General features: G+C 34.8%; 1 protein-coding gene across 6 annotated transcripts in view; it reads right to left on the reverse strand.

Annotated features, from left to right (window-relative positions):
- The window catches only part of RELCH (RAB11 binding and LisH domain, coiled-coil and HEAT repeat containing), a 110,935-nt gene continuing 94,125 nt past the window's right edge, over window positions 1–16,810 (reverse strand). For 3 of the 6 annotated variants that reach the window (XM_032872292.1, XM_032872289.1, XM_032872288.1), the window contains 3 exons: window positions 14,259–14,347; window positions 11,014–11,084; window positions 5,404–5,789 (listed from right to left, as the gene is read on the reverse strand). In XM_032872292.1, the coding sequence (XP_032728183.1) occupies window positions 5,669–5,789; window positions 11,014–11,084; window positions 14,259–14,347 (281 nt within the window). In that variant the 3' untranslated portion in view covers window positions 5,404–5,668. Of the gene's footprint in view, window positions 120–5,403; window positions 5,790–6,110; window positions 6,268–7,244; window positions 7,315–11,013; window positions 11,085–14,258; window positions 14,348–16,810 lie in introns of those variants that run through there. The other 3 variants (XM_032872290.1, XM_032872294.1, XM_032872291.1) reach the window with 3 other exon arrangements.

A 16,810-nucleotide genomic window follows, 5' to 3' on the forward strand; every position in this document is an offset into this window, starting at 1 on the left:
CACAATTCATTAATTCCTTCAGTTAATGTTGAGTATTTATCATGCACCAGGCATTCTTCAAACACCGGAGACATATTGGTTGAAAAGGATAGACAACATTCTCTCTCACGGAGCTGAGTCTAGTGAAAGAGACAGACAATAAAAAACACGAAAATGAGTACTGAGAAGAATAACTATTTAAGAAAAAAACTGGGAGATCTGAGGGAATTATAGGGGTTACTTTGGACTGAGTAGTCAGAAAAGGCCAACCTGAAGAGGCTTTATATAGATTTAGAAGGGCAGCCCATATTTTGTCTTATCTTTCGGCTTCTCATTTTTGAAAATCAGATTTATCCATTTCTAGTCTGTCGCCTCTCCATGAGCTTCTTGAGGATTATTACACTCCAACACCGTGCCTTCAGTAGAATGACAGAACAAAATGGTCTCCAAATTTGGTTTGTAGCATTTACCTCCTAAGATGTGAAACCTTTTATATGTTTTCAAGAAACCAGATTCTGACTTTTAAAATCAATGGTCAATGGTTAACTGAAGAGTTTCCTTCTCTTAGATAACACTAGGAACCGATGATTTTCAAGCAATGGCAGTTCTTATTTTTCTTCCCTTAGTATGAAAAGTTTAGTTATAAGGAACTTCAAATAACATACCAAAGAAAGCTATAAATTACTATAAGAATCAAATATATACTAAAAGACACGAGTGAAGTTTCAAAGGGTAAATAAAATATTTTATAAAATCTAAATAATGTAATAAAAATTAATTTATTGGACTAATTTACTTATTAAGCTTTTGAAAAAAATTAATTTCAAGTTTTGGTAAGCAAAAAGTAAAATTACCTTACCAGTCTTCACTAGGTTGGAAACTCTGGGAATGGTTAAAGTAGGCAAAAGTAACAATCAAAAGTGGTTTCTGCCTTCTACTGCAATTTTAGGTAAATGATGCATGTCATGGTAACCTATACACTTACTAGAAAACAGAGGTATCGGGGAGGAGGTTATACACATTTACCCATGCTTTAGTTATTCAGGGGCTTATTTTAAATCTAATTTGAACTTTCCTGATACTAAGTGCTAACATACTTTGCGGTTTACTATTGTGTGATTTTCATTAAGTCCTGTAAGGAATAGAGAGCATGTTATTATTTCCATGCTTTTTTATTCTAAGACAAAAAAGAACTTACTAGAAAGGAAATGATATTTATAAAATTCATATAAAAATGAAATTAGGAAATGATTTACATTATGAAAAGCATTCACCTTAGGTTCAATACTTAATACATGACAGGGAGATTTATGAATAGAGGAAGCTAAAAATTTAAAGAATTGTCAATTATCAGAAATGTAGCATATCCTAAAAATATCTAAGGTTGGAAATGTCAACAATTTAAAAAGAGGCTGTTTTTCCAGTAAGAATAGTTTTTAAAAATTTTATTTTTAAATTTATTTTATGTATTTTAAGAGTTTATTTATTCATTTGAGAGAGAGACAAAGAGAGAGCACGAGCAGGGGGAGGCAGAGGCAGGAGGAGAAAAAGACTCCCTGCTGAGCTGGGAGTCGACATGGGGCTTGATCCCAGAACCTGGAGATCATGACCTAAGCCAAAGTCAGAAGCTTAACCATCTGAGCCACCCAGGTGCCCCTAAAAATTTTGAGAAAAGTAGACTGTCAACAAATGATAACCCTAAATAACAATCACTGACTAAAAATTTAATATCTATTACATATAACCCAAAATGCCAGCTTAGACAACATAAATTTTACTACATTGAAATCCCTCAAGAAATCTATTCATGCAATGATCTAACTGAAATAAATATAATGGATTAGTCTTTAATGTATTAAAAGGATATTAAAATAGTAATATACTTTTCTTTCATTCTTTCTTTTCTTTTCTTTTTTTTTTTTTTAAGATTTTATTTATTTATTTGACAGAGATACAGCGAGAGAGGGAACACAAGCAGGGGAAGTGGGAGAGAGAGAAACAGGCTTCCTGACAAGGAGGGAGCCCGATGTGGGGCTCGATCCCAGGACCCTGGGATCACGACCTGAGCCCAAGGCAGACGCTTAACGACTGAGCCACCCAGGCACCCCAATAATATACTTTTCTATATAGATATGCTTTGGACAGAATTTTACAGCTATTACTGAAGACTCTTAAGGAAAGTAAATAAATTACATCTGTCACCACCCTGAACCAAAGGAAGTATTTATATACTATCAAAATTACTTACATACTATCACTTAAATATATATATTTATATATTACATATAATATACATTTACTATATATAGTATAGTTATATATTATAGCTTATATTGTGTTGAGTTCACATTATCTATCATGTACTTTATGATTGGTGTGGTCTTACAGTGAACAGGAATTTTTTAAGATTTTTCTTAAACATGCAAACAAAGTAAACTATAAAGAAGGCAAAGTTTCCTGTAGTTAGTTCTGATGGGAAAATCTGAAAGACTGATGTGCCACTCAGAGATTGTGACTGGAGTGCAAATTCCATAGACGAAATGCATGCAGAACATCCATTTGTAGTGTGAAAATAGCCTAAAATACAATTATTTTGCCGAGATGCAGAAATCTACCAGATACATTATTTTTTATTACTAGCAAACACCTTTAATCTATTATTTTTTTAAACATACTGAAATAAAATAGTAATGAAAACAAGCATACTGTAAAGTTACATGAGAACTTTCAAACACATATCTATTCATATGAAAAGCTAAATTTATTTCATAGTTTGCTTATAAAAGAGTTAACATCCAAGACAAAGTTGGAATTTTGTGACCTAGCCAATCTGGAGAATTTTTGGAATTAGAATTGCTAATTACAAAACTCTTCAAACATACATTCTTTATACAAAAATAGTTAAGGAACTGGTAACTAGCACAAAATGTTCACTGTAGTTAGCTCTCACAGTTCAAAGATCAACAAGGTGATGTCTGGAGATAGTTCTGTCCTTAAAGTTCAAATAATGGTCTAAAATAGGTTATTTTAAAAATTGGGATCATGACAAGACAAATCAATACATAGCCATTTCATTGCCCCAAACTTTATCAGAGACTATTTATTTGAACCAGTATTTCTTTCCTGTTAAAAAAGGAATTTGATATCAACTTGAATCGAGACTCTATTAAAATTATTTACAATTTCATTCAGGCTGCAAGTCTGTTTGGTGTTCAGCAAAGTAATCTTTCAGAAGGGGTGACTGGTGCAAACAAATGAAGTCAAGGACATCCACATATAAAGTTAGATACTGCTATCATTCAAGCATAGTTCTTGGAGTAATTCAGCAAAATTGCTAGCTATGGCATTTCTGAGTTTCTAAAAATTTTTAATTTCTGGCTTGCTTTAGAAACACAGGCATAATTTCAAATTAGCTTTAAATCAAGTTTACTTTGCAAACTTAGTTTTTTGTTAAGTCAAATATTTAAATCTGTACTGTTTTTATTTCTGTGTAAAACGAGTGAGTATGGGGATTTTATTGCCAGTTTTGGAAGAACACACTCAGTTTCAGTGATTAGTGTGATTAGTCTACCTGGTCTTTAAAGAATCATAGTTTGCCTTAAAAATCATTGTGAAAATAAACATGAAGTCTTACGGACATTAAGATACTTAACAGCATAATAAGGGAGACTCCCTTGAAATATACTGTGTATCTTACTAGATGTTGCCTTTTAGAGAAAACACTAGCATTTAGACAAATGGATTCACAAACTGATAAAAATTATCACAATAAAAATATTTATAGTCATACATTTGGTAACGAATATATTTATTTTACTGTATTTCAAAGCAAATGAGAGCCATAACAGTTCCTTTAAACTGTCTCTGAAATATATTCGTTTTAGAGCAACAATCTTTTTTTAGGAAAAGTAAATTAACTAGGTAATTTATATAAATTATATTCCTTAAATAACATAGTACATTTTAATGAATACATTCTTTCTCATTTCCTTTTGCTTGGATACAGAATATATAAGTGCTTCAAAATGAAAATAAATACACATAGCCAGAAACAAAACAAAAACAAATATGCAAAAACATTTTATTTATAATAGATCAACATTTTTGACACGAAAGGTAGCCACTTTCAATTTCTCAGGAATGCCTAGAATCCAACAGTTTCTGAAAGACTAGTTAATTTTAACAATTGTGTCACTACAGGTAAAAGAAATAATTTCAGAATGAACTTTTTAAATGGCTTTGTTGATGGCAACTCATTTTATAAGCTTGACTGTGTGGTAATCTATCTTTTCCAGAAGTGATTGTAATCCAGCTATGTTCCAAGTGTATTAAAACAGTTTATACAACAAACACGAGAATCGCCTATATGCATCCACTGTGCTCAAACCAGAATTCTCTTTACCAAAATATTCATTTTTCAAAAAGGCCTCACATTACTCCCTCAAACCAATCATCCCCTTCTATGTCCAGTCCCACTCTTTTCTACTTCAAGTCGCATTACTGCAGAGACAACTGTCTAATTCCAGTGGAGCTGTACACTGACTTAAGACTCTATGTAATATATATCAAACACAAGAATAGTCCCTGACTGTAAGGGACAAGGTGTTAACTAACCAACAGTAATTTAGCTAATGTCAGTTTTAGTTTAGAGGGAAATAAGCAGCCCCCAAATGTCCTTAACTTTTCGGTACTTCTCTGTAACACACAGAATGAAAAGATAATCTCTGAAATCAAAATCATTAGAATATATTTTAAATAAAATATTTCATATAAGTCAGTGTTAAATTTCAAATTCAAACCATATTTTCCTGTGTACTTAAATTTGGGGGAAGAATTTCACAATTATTAGCTCTTCTTACCTACGTTTACTTTTGAGTATTAAAATCTACTACATATCAGTTTTCAAAATTCACCTTGGTTACTACCCCCCGTGTTTATGTGCTGTCTTTCCTCAGCTAAGTCCATTATACGCATGTAAGTGCTGGGGAGGTTTGAATAGCACTTAAAGAATATTCATGAGAGCTCTGAAATGTGGAAGGTTTCATTATAATCTACTTACTGTAGGATCTGTAACTCAAATTCATCACAGCATTATAAAATACTGTGTGAACGAAATGCACACAATTCCTACAGACACAAAAACTGAAGTCCAAAAGGCACAGAGTAATGCTGGTGGCTCTTTCTAGTCAGTTAAGAAACAATAAAAAGTCTGCATTATTCTTTCATAATTTAAATACTTAAGTAATCTCCACTTTTATTACTTTATAACAATGACTTCAAATTTACATTATTTTAAGTACCATTGTAATAGCTTAGTGTATAATACAGATATTTGCTAATATCCCATCCAAAAATTAAAAAAAAAACAACTCTTCACTATATATATATATATGTGTGTGTGTGTGTGTGTGTGTGTGTGTGTGTAAAAAAAAAATTATTCCGAAAGACAAGAACATAGAAGAGGGACTTGGTACAGACTATAAACCCAATTTTCTATCACCACAGTTATAACTCCAAAATTAACAGATATACAGCAATAATCAAAAGCAGTGCAAATATCTTTGGAGGTTAGGATAAAATTATAATGCAAGAACATACAACAAGGAAATAAAAAAGGCAAGTACTTCAAGTACAAGGAAGCAGTCTGCTTGAGTCCATCTTAGTGTTTACTGGGGCTTCCTTCCGGCTTTTACTTCTTTCTCTGAAACACATTGGCCAACATGGCACCTGATGTTGTCAACTGGCCCATTTTGTTCAAGAACTTGGTCTTCGTATCTTCACTCACCAAGCTTGCAGCAATTGACATTGAGCTAGGAAATAAATTTTAAAGTTCAAGTAAAGCAGTTAAAAAACTAGAATATCCATTTTTTTCATTTCTTCAGTAGTGATAATGTTAATAAATACCTTCTGAGCCGGTATCACAAAGGGGAAGCTAGTATTTACAGACAGAAGTTTCTATGGACCTACTAGGTTAGGAGCTTCACGTTCGTTGTGTAATTAAAGGAAACAGTAGGGTGTAGAGGTTAGAAGCAAGTCTGTAGTGAGACTGAATCTTGGCTCTGTCATTTGGCAGCTTTGTGACCCTGGGCAAGTTATCTGATCTCATCTGTAAAGTAATTCTCATCTGTAAAATGGAGATAAATCTATTACCTACCTCACAGATCTATTAAGAATTATAAAGTGTACATAGTGCTTATTAGTAGTGCCAGGCACGTAATAACATGCTGTAACTATGAGTAGTTACTCTTCTTCTCATCACCATCACTTCATTTAATTCTTATAGCAACCCTGGAAGATAGATACTATCCCTATTTTCACAAGTGAGTATATTAAATCACACTGAGGTTTTATAAACTGTTGTGATAACAATCCTATGACATATTACTTTTGGGAGGACAGGGCACAATGTCCTCAACTGCCACTTGCATTAGTTTCAATCAACAATTTAAAATCCATTTCTTCTTTCTTTTTGAACAACCTTTTGTGTAGGGAGTAAACACATCTAAATAACTACTAAAGATTGCTAATTTATCATAATACCAAACAGAACACTGATCAAGTGCAATTTTCCAGTAATCCAACAATAAACCCAGTTTGCTGGCCCTATAGCCTTGGCCAATATGCTTTAGATTACTCTGATTCAATTTCTTAAACTGAAAAATACAGATTGCGATTACTGCTGCAATCTGTATTTGCAGATTGCATTTGCAGGACCAAAGGAGAGAATATGTTTGACCATGTCAAGGGCAGTGAACAGAGAGGTGCAGGAGCCCGGGACCTGTCCAGTGAAACTGCAGATGAAGTATGTGCCGCCATCAAGCGCTTCTGGTTTTCTTAGTCCTTAAAGGTGTGCGCTGTGAATTACTAAGTTAAATGCCAGATCATGACTCCCATCTTTAAAATCTCTTCTCCCCACAGCTCTTCTGCCAGTACACAACCTGGCCTCTCCCTTGTCTCCTGGGCATTCTCTTCCCACAAAGTAATCCTCCATAAGTTTCGGCATTTGGCTCCTGGTTCTTCAATTACAAAACTCACTATTGAAACTTTCTCTTGGAAGTTTCAAGTATCATCTCCATAAGGAGTTTGGAAAAAGTATCCTATTACTGTTATTTGTTAGATCAGCTAACATGAAGCTTTTTTACCTCCAAACTTTAGAAATGATCCACTGTTTTTATTTCCTTATTTGTTAGTGGTTTTAACATTTTCCTTTCCTCCCAACAGCGAATATAATGGCTCCCTGTCTTCTATTTAAAACACATTACTAGGAGTGCCTGGCTGGCTCAGTCAGAAGAGCATGTGACTCTTGGTCTTGGGGTCATGAGTTGGAGCCTCACACTGGGTGTAGAGATTAAATAAATTAAACTTAAAAAAAATAAGAAAAGCAATCATCAAATCCTCTGATTTTATTCTATGAAACATCTATCATTTATTTTTATTTCCACTGACAATACCTTCCAACTGAATTATTCCAAGTCTTAGATCTGGTCTTCTTCCATGATCAGATTAACTTCTGAAATAATCACTTCTTCATATCCTATCCCTTCTCACAAATCTTCAATGGCTACTTACTACCTACAAGATAAGTTGTGCTTGGCATTCAAGAAACACAGCAATCTATTTTTGTGTGTGTGTGTGTGTGTGTGTGTGTGTTTAACCAACAATTAAGCTCAATTTCTAGATCCCCCTGCATCAAGCCTGCTGAGTTTGTGTTCGAAACATTTTTAACTTATCTCTTCCTTTCTATCTGGCTAAACAATCTTTAAATCCCAGTTCAAGTCCTAGATTTTCTCTAATGCCTTTTCTTAATGTACCAAGTTTACAGTTTTGTTTTCTTTCTGTAGAACAATACTGTAAGCTGAAAGGTAAGTATGATTTTAGTTTGCATTGAGAAAAATAGGATGCATGGGTCAGATAATACTTGAGTATTATCAAGTTTTTTTTTTTTTTTTTTTTTAAGATTTTATTTATTTATTTGACAGAGAGAGACACAGCAAGAGAAGGAACACAAGCAGGGGGAGTGGGAGAGCGAGAAGCAGCCTTCCCGCTGAGCAGGGAGTCTGATGAGGGACTACATCCCAAGACCCTGGGATCATGATCTGAGCCGAAGGCAACCGCTTAATGACTGAGCCACCCAGGCGCCCCGAGTATTATCAAGTTTTAATGATAGTCTAACCAGAGGGCAACAAAGATGTTAAAGCGTCTGGGACGTTCAGTCTGGAGAAGAGTAGATTCAGAAGACTTAACAGATACCAATGTTACATGTAAAAAATTAGATATAAATATAAATCTGCATAAGTGTATATATTTGTATAGCTCTACTAATATACATCACAGTCACCTGGAGAAGTACTGAAAATACAGATGTCTTGTCCTAACCCCAGTTATTCTGATTCTTTCCATATGGTATAAAGGATACGGGCATCTACTTTACACAAAGCTTTCCAACAGAGAACCATTACATTACAGCATTTTTTTCTGAAAAGAAAGTTTACATTTTTATCAGTTTTACAAAGGGGTCTGTAACAACCCCCCATCTCTCTGCCCGATGATGAAACCTATTTTAGAGAGGAAACGTAATAGGAAGGGAGACTAACTCAGGATAAGAGTAATCTGTAAAAAATAGAGTTGTTAAAAAAGAAATGGGCTGCCTTGTAAGGTAATATTGTCTCTTTCCTGCAAGTTTTCAAGGAAATCTCAGATCTTTCTTTTGCAACTCATATCAAACCAGTTGCCGTTTCTTATTCTGCGTCTGCAGAACCTCTTATACCTAACTGATCTTCAAAACTATTTATATCCTAGAATGTTTCTCTCTCCCTCCATACCATTCCATTTTGCAAATTAATGTCGAAAGGACTTGGGAAGTCAACTTGAGAAGCCTTACAATGGCCAAAGATGGGATAATTTGGACATCAAAAGATACTAAGTGCAATACACTGAATTGTATCAGGTATTTGAAAATAAATGAGTTTATGATACTTGAGCAAAAAAAAACCACCTAACTAGTCACCATCAGAAGATGAATCAATTCATTATTTTAGAAAACTGGTAAGTAAAGAGAAAGAACTGAACATTTACCTTGCCTTTACCATAAAAAACTGTATCACTGGGTAATCGTAGTACATATAGTACATATGGGGGAAGGTTTCTTCCCTGAAGTATTCTAGCTCACAAATGAAGAAGCAATGACAGAATTAGAGTAATGTATTTAGTAATAGTTAACCAATTAGTACAGCCAGGTACTGATCATTAACAGATGCTAATACCACTGAAACAGAGAGAGAAGTAGACACTGTCTCCCTCACGATGAAAACACACCTCCTCCCAAGAAGCAGTCTTGCAAAATAAAGAAACATGCCCTGAATATGGTGAAGCCTCTAGATCTAGACCCAACCACCAAATTTATTTAGGAAATACAGAGGAACATGTTAACACAACAAGAGGGAAATGCAATCGGCCAAATTCAGACTGTGGGGACCTCTATAGAACAAAGACTCAATTTCTTCAATAAGTACATGAAGAAAAAAACGAAATAGAAGGGGAACCTATTGATTAAAAGAGACTGAAGAGACATGTCAATTAGTTGCAATGAATGGAATTCTGGATCCTGACTCAAAGAAACAGACTGTAAAGAAAAAAAACAACAAATTGCTAATGACGTTTATAAAACAATGAGAAATTTGAACACAGGCCAGATAACTGATAATATTAAGAAGTAGTTATTTTGGTTTTAATGACATTATGTTTATGTTTTAAAAAATAGCATTGGTCTTTCAGAAATGCATACCGGAATATAGGAGCGGGATGGATGAAATAAAATTGACCATGAGTTGATAATTACTGAAGCTGAGGGATGAGTACATGGGAATTCACTACATAATTTATTCTGTGCTTATTTGAAATTACCTAAAAGTTTAAAAAAATAATATAGAAGATTTGAATAATGGAAAATAGGATTATAAAAATAAACTTTTTTTAAAGGACGTTCATATAACTGAAACAATCTTGGGAAGTTATGAAGGTATTTTTCTCTTTCTTAATTCCTGCATGCTAATTAATGAAATTTCATTTAGAATGCATTTCACATATACTTCTTCTTAATTTTGTACCCAAACTTTTTACATTTTCAACTGATAAGGCACCAGATAATCTTAACACTAAATGTATGACAAATGAACAGAAGCATTTGCTTTGGCATTAATTTTATGGATTATGTGTTTGGAACTGAAGTCTATCGAAGTACTTTTACTCTCCATGGCTACAATGGTAGGAAAGTTCTAACATCCCAGGAGGCTCAAGAAAGGGCTCTGACACACAGTAAGAAGTAAAAAACTGTATGTGTATGTGTGTGTGGGAGAAGTTGGGGGTGTGAAGAGGTAAGTGTGTGTCTGGGTACCTAGCCTGATAGGATGGCACACTTATTCCTAGTAGTCACCTTTATAAAGGAAAAACCTTTGAGCTTTTTATGCCTAACAGAGTCCATTTAAGATTAACTGCTCAAGGTTACATCAATAAGATGTAAGAGTACACACAGTCTATCTGTAAATTACTTCCTCTCCTGAATGCCCACCTTTACTCTTCCACCTCTATGCTTGTATTTTAACTTCAATGAATCTTCGAATTCAAGTTAGTTTGGTTAGAACATTCACAAGTTTACAATCCTTTACGCAGTGAATCAAGTTACACCTTATAATTCTTATCATAAATTTCTAAGAAACTATTTTGACCAGTGATTCCTAAATCTGACTACCTATCCCAATGTCTTTAGCTTTTAAACATACAGATCCCTAGGCTGAATCAGACTGTTGAGAGGATGGCACCGAGCACGGGGTAGAGATGTAAATTTTAAATTCCCCAGATAATTCTGATACATGGTTTATAAACTAGCATTTGAGAACCACTGATTTAAATAATTTTCTTACCTTCCAAAAGTGACTAAAGAGTAACACAAAATAAAACACCATACCCATCTATAGAAAATTTAGATAGAGAAATTAAGGTCAATATAAAGTCTTAAAAAGAAAATTAATGTCTTACCCTTGAGGCTCTTGGACGGTCTTGTTCTCTACTTTTTGTTCACACTCTTTTATCATGGAACTTAAAATGACCTGATTTAAAAAAAATGACTTTAGTGAAATACTATTATTTAATCTAAACTTTTTAATTTAATTTTTAGTATTACTACAAACTAGTGTTAATTAAAAGTATCAAGTTTTAGCAGTCACTTTGTTAAAGAAATTCACATTAGATTGCTACATTACGTGCAGAAATAGATTTAAAAGACCTTAATCAGGGGCGTCTGGGTGGATCAGTGGGTTAAGCCTCTGCCTCTGGTTCATTTATGATCTCAGGGTCCTGGGATCGAGTCCCGCATCAGGCTCTCTGCTCAGCAGGGAGCCTGCTTCCCCCCTTTTTCTGCCTGCCTCTTTACTTGTGATCTCTCTCTCTCTCTAACAAATAAAATCTTTTAAAAAAAAAAAGGACCTCAATCATATAACCTAATAACTGATTTTGATTTTCACTAACCTTCCTAACTCTGACTTCAATTCTCCCTTAGTTTTTCCTACCATCTAATGGTAAAAATAAAATTGGTGTACATCTATACATTTAACATATATATATTCCATGATCACACACATTTTTCCCAGTAAAAGCTGCTTTGCTTTCTCCACGTTGCAAATAGCAAGATGCTCTATTTTAATGTCTAAAGCAGAGACCAGGTATAGGTCTGTGGTTACTAAAGTGTAACTGGGAATACAATGGGCACTTAAGAGTTAACATCAGTTTTTCAGGGAGACTGAGTGAGTGATGGAAAGGGTGGAGGGATCTAAGCTGCTCCGCTACGCTGGTAACCACACCAGAAACTGAATGTCTTCCTAAATATTCCTGGCCCATGTTCGGGCATGGAGGTCACTAAACAACGAATATTTACTGTCACCTACTATGTGCCAGGCACTTCTTTAGATACAAAGAATGCACAAACAAAACAGAGAGCATTCCCACCTTATGGAGAGCATTTTCTTGAAAATAAATATAAAAAATAGGTAAGTTATGTAGTATATTAGAAGGTGATAGGGCTTTGGAAAGAGTATTGAATAAAATATAGGGTGCTAGGAGGCCAAGGTGAAGAATGTTACAATTTACATGGAGGTATCTCAAGCAGTCTTCATGGAAATGACATTTAAGGAAAAGCCTGAAGGAGATGACAGAACAAGTGTTTTAGACACCAGGAAAAGGCTGAGCAAAGGCTCCATCTAGGTCAGAGTACGCCTATCACATTCTAGGAAAGGAGGCCAGACTGGTGGATCCAGAGTGAGCAAAGAAGAGGGTAGAAGATGAGCTCTGAGATGTGAAGGGGAGAGAGCCAGATCTTAGATTGCCTTGCAGATTACAGTAAGGACTTTGGTTACAAATGAGACTTTTGTCATATGCATGTTAGATCTAGATTAATCCTTTTTGAATCTTTTCTGATTTTCCACTCTCTCATCTCACAGATTATAGATTTTGTTTTGTTTAGCTAGTTTCTGCTTTATTGTGTTTGGGGGTCGTTTTTTGTACTTTTTTTTCTGCTCCCTGAATTGTCTGTTTCCTCCAGTACCCTCTTTCTTGCATGTATGTTTTCATCTCTGTCTTTGATGTTAGAGGGTTTTTCTCAAATGCTTGGTGGTCCTGGGATGTCCACTAAAGACTGGGGCACTAAAGTGCTGATTACAATTTTTTTCATGCACGAGTAACTTCACTTTAAGGTAAATTGGGCATAAACAAACTTTCTATCTTCTTCCCCTATGGGTATAATCCCGACTACCAGCATTTTTGGACCCAAGAAGGGGAAAGATAACAAAGTTTCCCATCATTCTGCCTTCACTTAATTTCCCCCTTCTCGTTATAGCACTCATTCCTCTTCTCAGCTACATGTGATATAACCCAAGTTCAGAAAGTAAAGCTCCAGAATTCTACCAAAGTCGGAAAGGGAATCTGGGAGTCTGATCCTTTGAACAACTTTTAACCACTCCTACTTTCAGTCCAATCTACCCTAATGGAGTGGTGAAATATGGCTTAAAACATCATTTCTTCTGTCCTGCAGGCTTAGCCTTCATCTTGGATGCAAAAATCCTCAACAAAATGCTAGCAAACCAAATTCAACTTCATATAAAAGGAATTATGCACCATAACTAAGTGGTTATTTGTTGTAAGAATTTGTTGCAGATTTATTGTAAGAATACAAAGGTTGATTTAATGTCCAAGAATCCATTAGTGTAAAACAATGAATCAAGAGATTAAAAGAAACAACCACGTAATCTTCTCAACTAGGGAAGAAAAAAAACATCTGACAATATTCTAGACTCCTTCATGATAAAACATCAACCAGCTGACAATAAAAGGAGCCTCCTCAACCTGACAGAAGACATATATACAAATATACCAAGCAAAGATTGAAAAAACTGCACGGAGAAAAAGGTAATTCCCAATCATAATTTTAATAGGTATTTTAAGAGCTAACAGAAGAAGCAGACCACAAAAAACTGATAAAAACATAGGAGAATTAAATCTCAATTTACCTTATTAAACAAAACCCATGGATCGATTAATAATAGAAATGAGAATCCCATTTGAACTGAATGATAATGAAGATACAATGTAGCAAATGCACAGGATGTGGCTAAAGGAATACACAGAGCCTTAAATTCATGTATCGGAAAAGAAAAGTTTAAAAAGTAAATAATCTAAGCTTCCTCTGTAAAAAGCTGGAAAAACAGAAAACAAAACAAAACAAACCTACCATGATAATGGTTGATAAAACAGGCTGAAAATACAGAATAGGAAATAAATGATAAATGGTTTTGGAGGAAACAAGAAGACAAACAGAATAAAAGAGTTATAAGGAAATGTGAGACAGAAAACGCAAACTTGGCTTCTAAGAAAGTTAATGGTCAGAGATCCAATTGCATTAGCATTTTACAGATTAAAAAGCATTTCATGTACATTAGCTCATGAGATTCTAATTACATTCAGTGAATTGACAGCATCCTATATCCTGTCCTATATCCATCCTATCCCAACTATACAGAATTAAACAGAGGATCGAAGATGTTAATGGAGTTTTTCAAGATCTCCTAACCAGTAAGTAAAGCTGTAAAATGACCTACACTAGATTTAAAAGAATTAAGCACAACGTATCATAATCGTGCCTCACATAAAGAGTGCAAGTCTGTAGAGGAGACAGTAAAACATATGAAGCCGGCACAGATAATCACAGCGGCTTAGTCATCATGGAGGCTTACCTCATGCTCTGGAGAAAGATGTTCCATGTCAGTCCGTAAACATCTGAGACCAGGTAAAAAGTGATTAACCATTAAATCCTCTGAAATGACTTGAGACAGGCAGTTAAGGGAATTAAAAACCAAACGTATGTCCAAAAGAACAACAAAATAATAAAAATGATGCCTAAGGCATGCAGATCACTTAGAGCAAACACATTTCCCTCAAGCATGATTCTCATTTGTTGAGTTAATCACTTATCAAGAGTCAATTGTGTTTAACCCCACAAATCCCTTTATGTCAGTGGTCTTCATTATTGTAACACTACATAATTTAATTACATTATTTAAATGCATGCGGTAAGTGTAAAAATTAAATCGTGTAATTTAGTTGGATGCTTAAATGAGTATGAAAAGTAAGAAAATTAATGTTTCCATGACAACTAAGTTGAAAAGTTTACAAGAACTGGTAAAGGCCAGTTGCTTAAAATGGTGCTATTTAATTATGTCTGGGTGAAATAACTATAAAAGATTAGGAAAAAGATAAAAAAACTAAAAAAGGTCTATACCCAGTATTAAAAATGTTTCTGAATCCTCTTTAAAGAAACCTAAACTGGGGCGCCTGGGTGGCTCAGTGGGTTAAGCCTCTGCCTTCAGCTCAGGTCATGATCCCAGGGTCCTGGGATCGAGCCCGCATCAGGCTCTCTGCTCAGCGGGGAGCCTGCATCCTCCTCTCTCTCTGCCTGCCTCTCTGCCTACTTGTGATCTCTCTCTCTGTCAAATAAATAAATAAAATCTTAAAAAAAAAAAAAAAAGGAACTTAAACTGAAAATCACAATTATATTATGGGTGGGGTTTATCTAACAAAGATAATATTTAAGTCTATGAAGCAGACTCACACAAAAGAAAGACCTCAGTCCCACATCGAAAGATTGGTAAAGGAAAGATTATGTATTTTAAGTTAAAGTAAGTTATATAAACCATTTTCTTGATTTCCTGCTTTAACCATCCTATTAAACTGGTCTACTGTTGGTCCTAATTGAATTGGATAAGAGAACTTTTACTATAGTAACATAGGTTTAGTACTAGTTATATTTGGTGGTCACTTCAGAATTTTAGTTGATTACCCTGACATTCAAAGGGATGAAGAAAGCAGGTATATTTCTCAAGAAAACAATTCCCTTTGTTTATTCACAGCACATTCTTAGCTTATCATAGTTGTTAGCCATTTAAAAATAATTCTTATTTAGTATTATATATACCATATTAAAGTAAAAAATGCAGGTTAAGTGAGTTCCCTTATAAAGATGAGTTAACTAGTCTTTTTGAAAAAAAAAGTTATAATGAATTTCATTAATTAAAAAAAAATCAATATTAATACATAACTTCTGCCTTAAAAGTGCAGTTATGACCAGGGCGCCTACGTGGCTCAGTCAGTTAAGTGTCTGCCTTTGGCTCAGGTCATGATCCCAGGGTTCTGGAATGGAACCACGCATTGGAATCCCTGCTCAGTGGGGAGTTTGCTTCTGCTTCTCCCTCTCTCCAAGCCTGTGCTTGTTTGCTCTCACTCTCTCTCTCAAATACATAAAATCTTGGAAACAAATATATATTTATGACCTAAATAAACATAAAACAAATACAATTTTGAATACTGTTTGTAAATAAGACTCCTATAGTGAGTGACTTATTATTTAGAAGTACTAAAAATACAGACATCATTTGGTTGAACTAATCCCTATAGTCCTAGAGAGGGCTGCAACATAATGGCTATATAGTCTTGTTCTCTAGATCTTGGGAAAGCACCACCAACATGTAACTGTGAGGGACCCTTCAATTAGTAGTTAAGAGTCTGACTGGGTTGCCTGGATGGCTCAGTTGGTTAAGCCATTGAATCTTGACTTTGGCTCAGGTCATGATTATGAAACCAATCTAATCAGGGTTATGAAGCCAAGCCTTGCATTGGGCTATCCACTGGCTGTGGGGCCTCCTTAAGCTTCTCTCTCCTTCTCCCTCTGCACCACTCCCCTACCTGGCTCACACTCTCTCACTCTCTCAAAAAAAAAAAAAAAAAAAAAAAAAAAAAGAGTCTTATCTAGAGAAATATGGGCATGGATTAAGAAGCTGTAGATGGACTTATTTGGAGGTAAACAGTTACATCTCCTCCTCTTTCTACTCACTGTTCAGTTATACCTTTTCCCTATAGAATCACACAATCTTTCTTAAGGGTTGGAAACTTAAAGAGCTCATTTTTTCCTATCTGATATTATATTATCCTATCTCATCTGTGAATGATGGCCATAAACCCTCTAACTGCTAATAATGACAGGACATTCATAGTTTAGATCACTCTATTTTTAAACAGCTAAATCAGAAAGTTTTTCTTAAAGACTTTTATAAATATATATATATCTAAAGATAGATTTATTTATTCTAAGAGAGAAAGCGCACAGAGGGACAGAAGGAGAGGGAGATAGAGAGAAGCAGACTCCCTACTGAGCACAGAGCCCAACAGGGCTTCCGTGACCCATGAGATCATGACCCAAGCCGAAATCAAGAGGTGTGTATGCTTAACTGAC

Source organism: Lontra canadensis, unplaced genomic scaffold (genome assembly GCF_010015895.1).
Source record: "Lontra canadensis isolate GAN:19392208 unplaced genomic scaffold, GSC_riverotter_1.0 scaffold44, whole genome shotgun sequence".
NCBI classification, from domain to species: Eukaryota; Metazoa; Chordata; class Mammalia; order Carnivora; family Mustelidae; genus Lontra; species Lontra canadensis.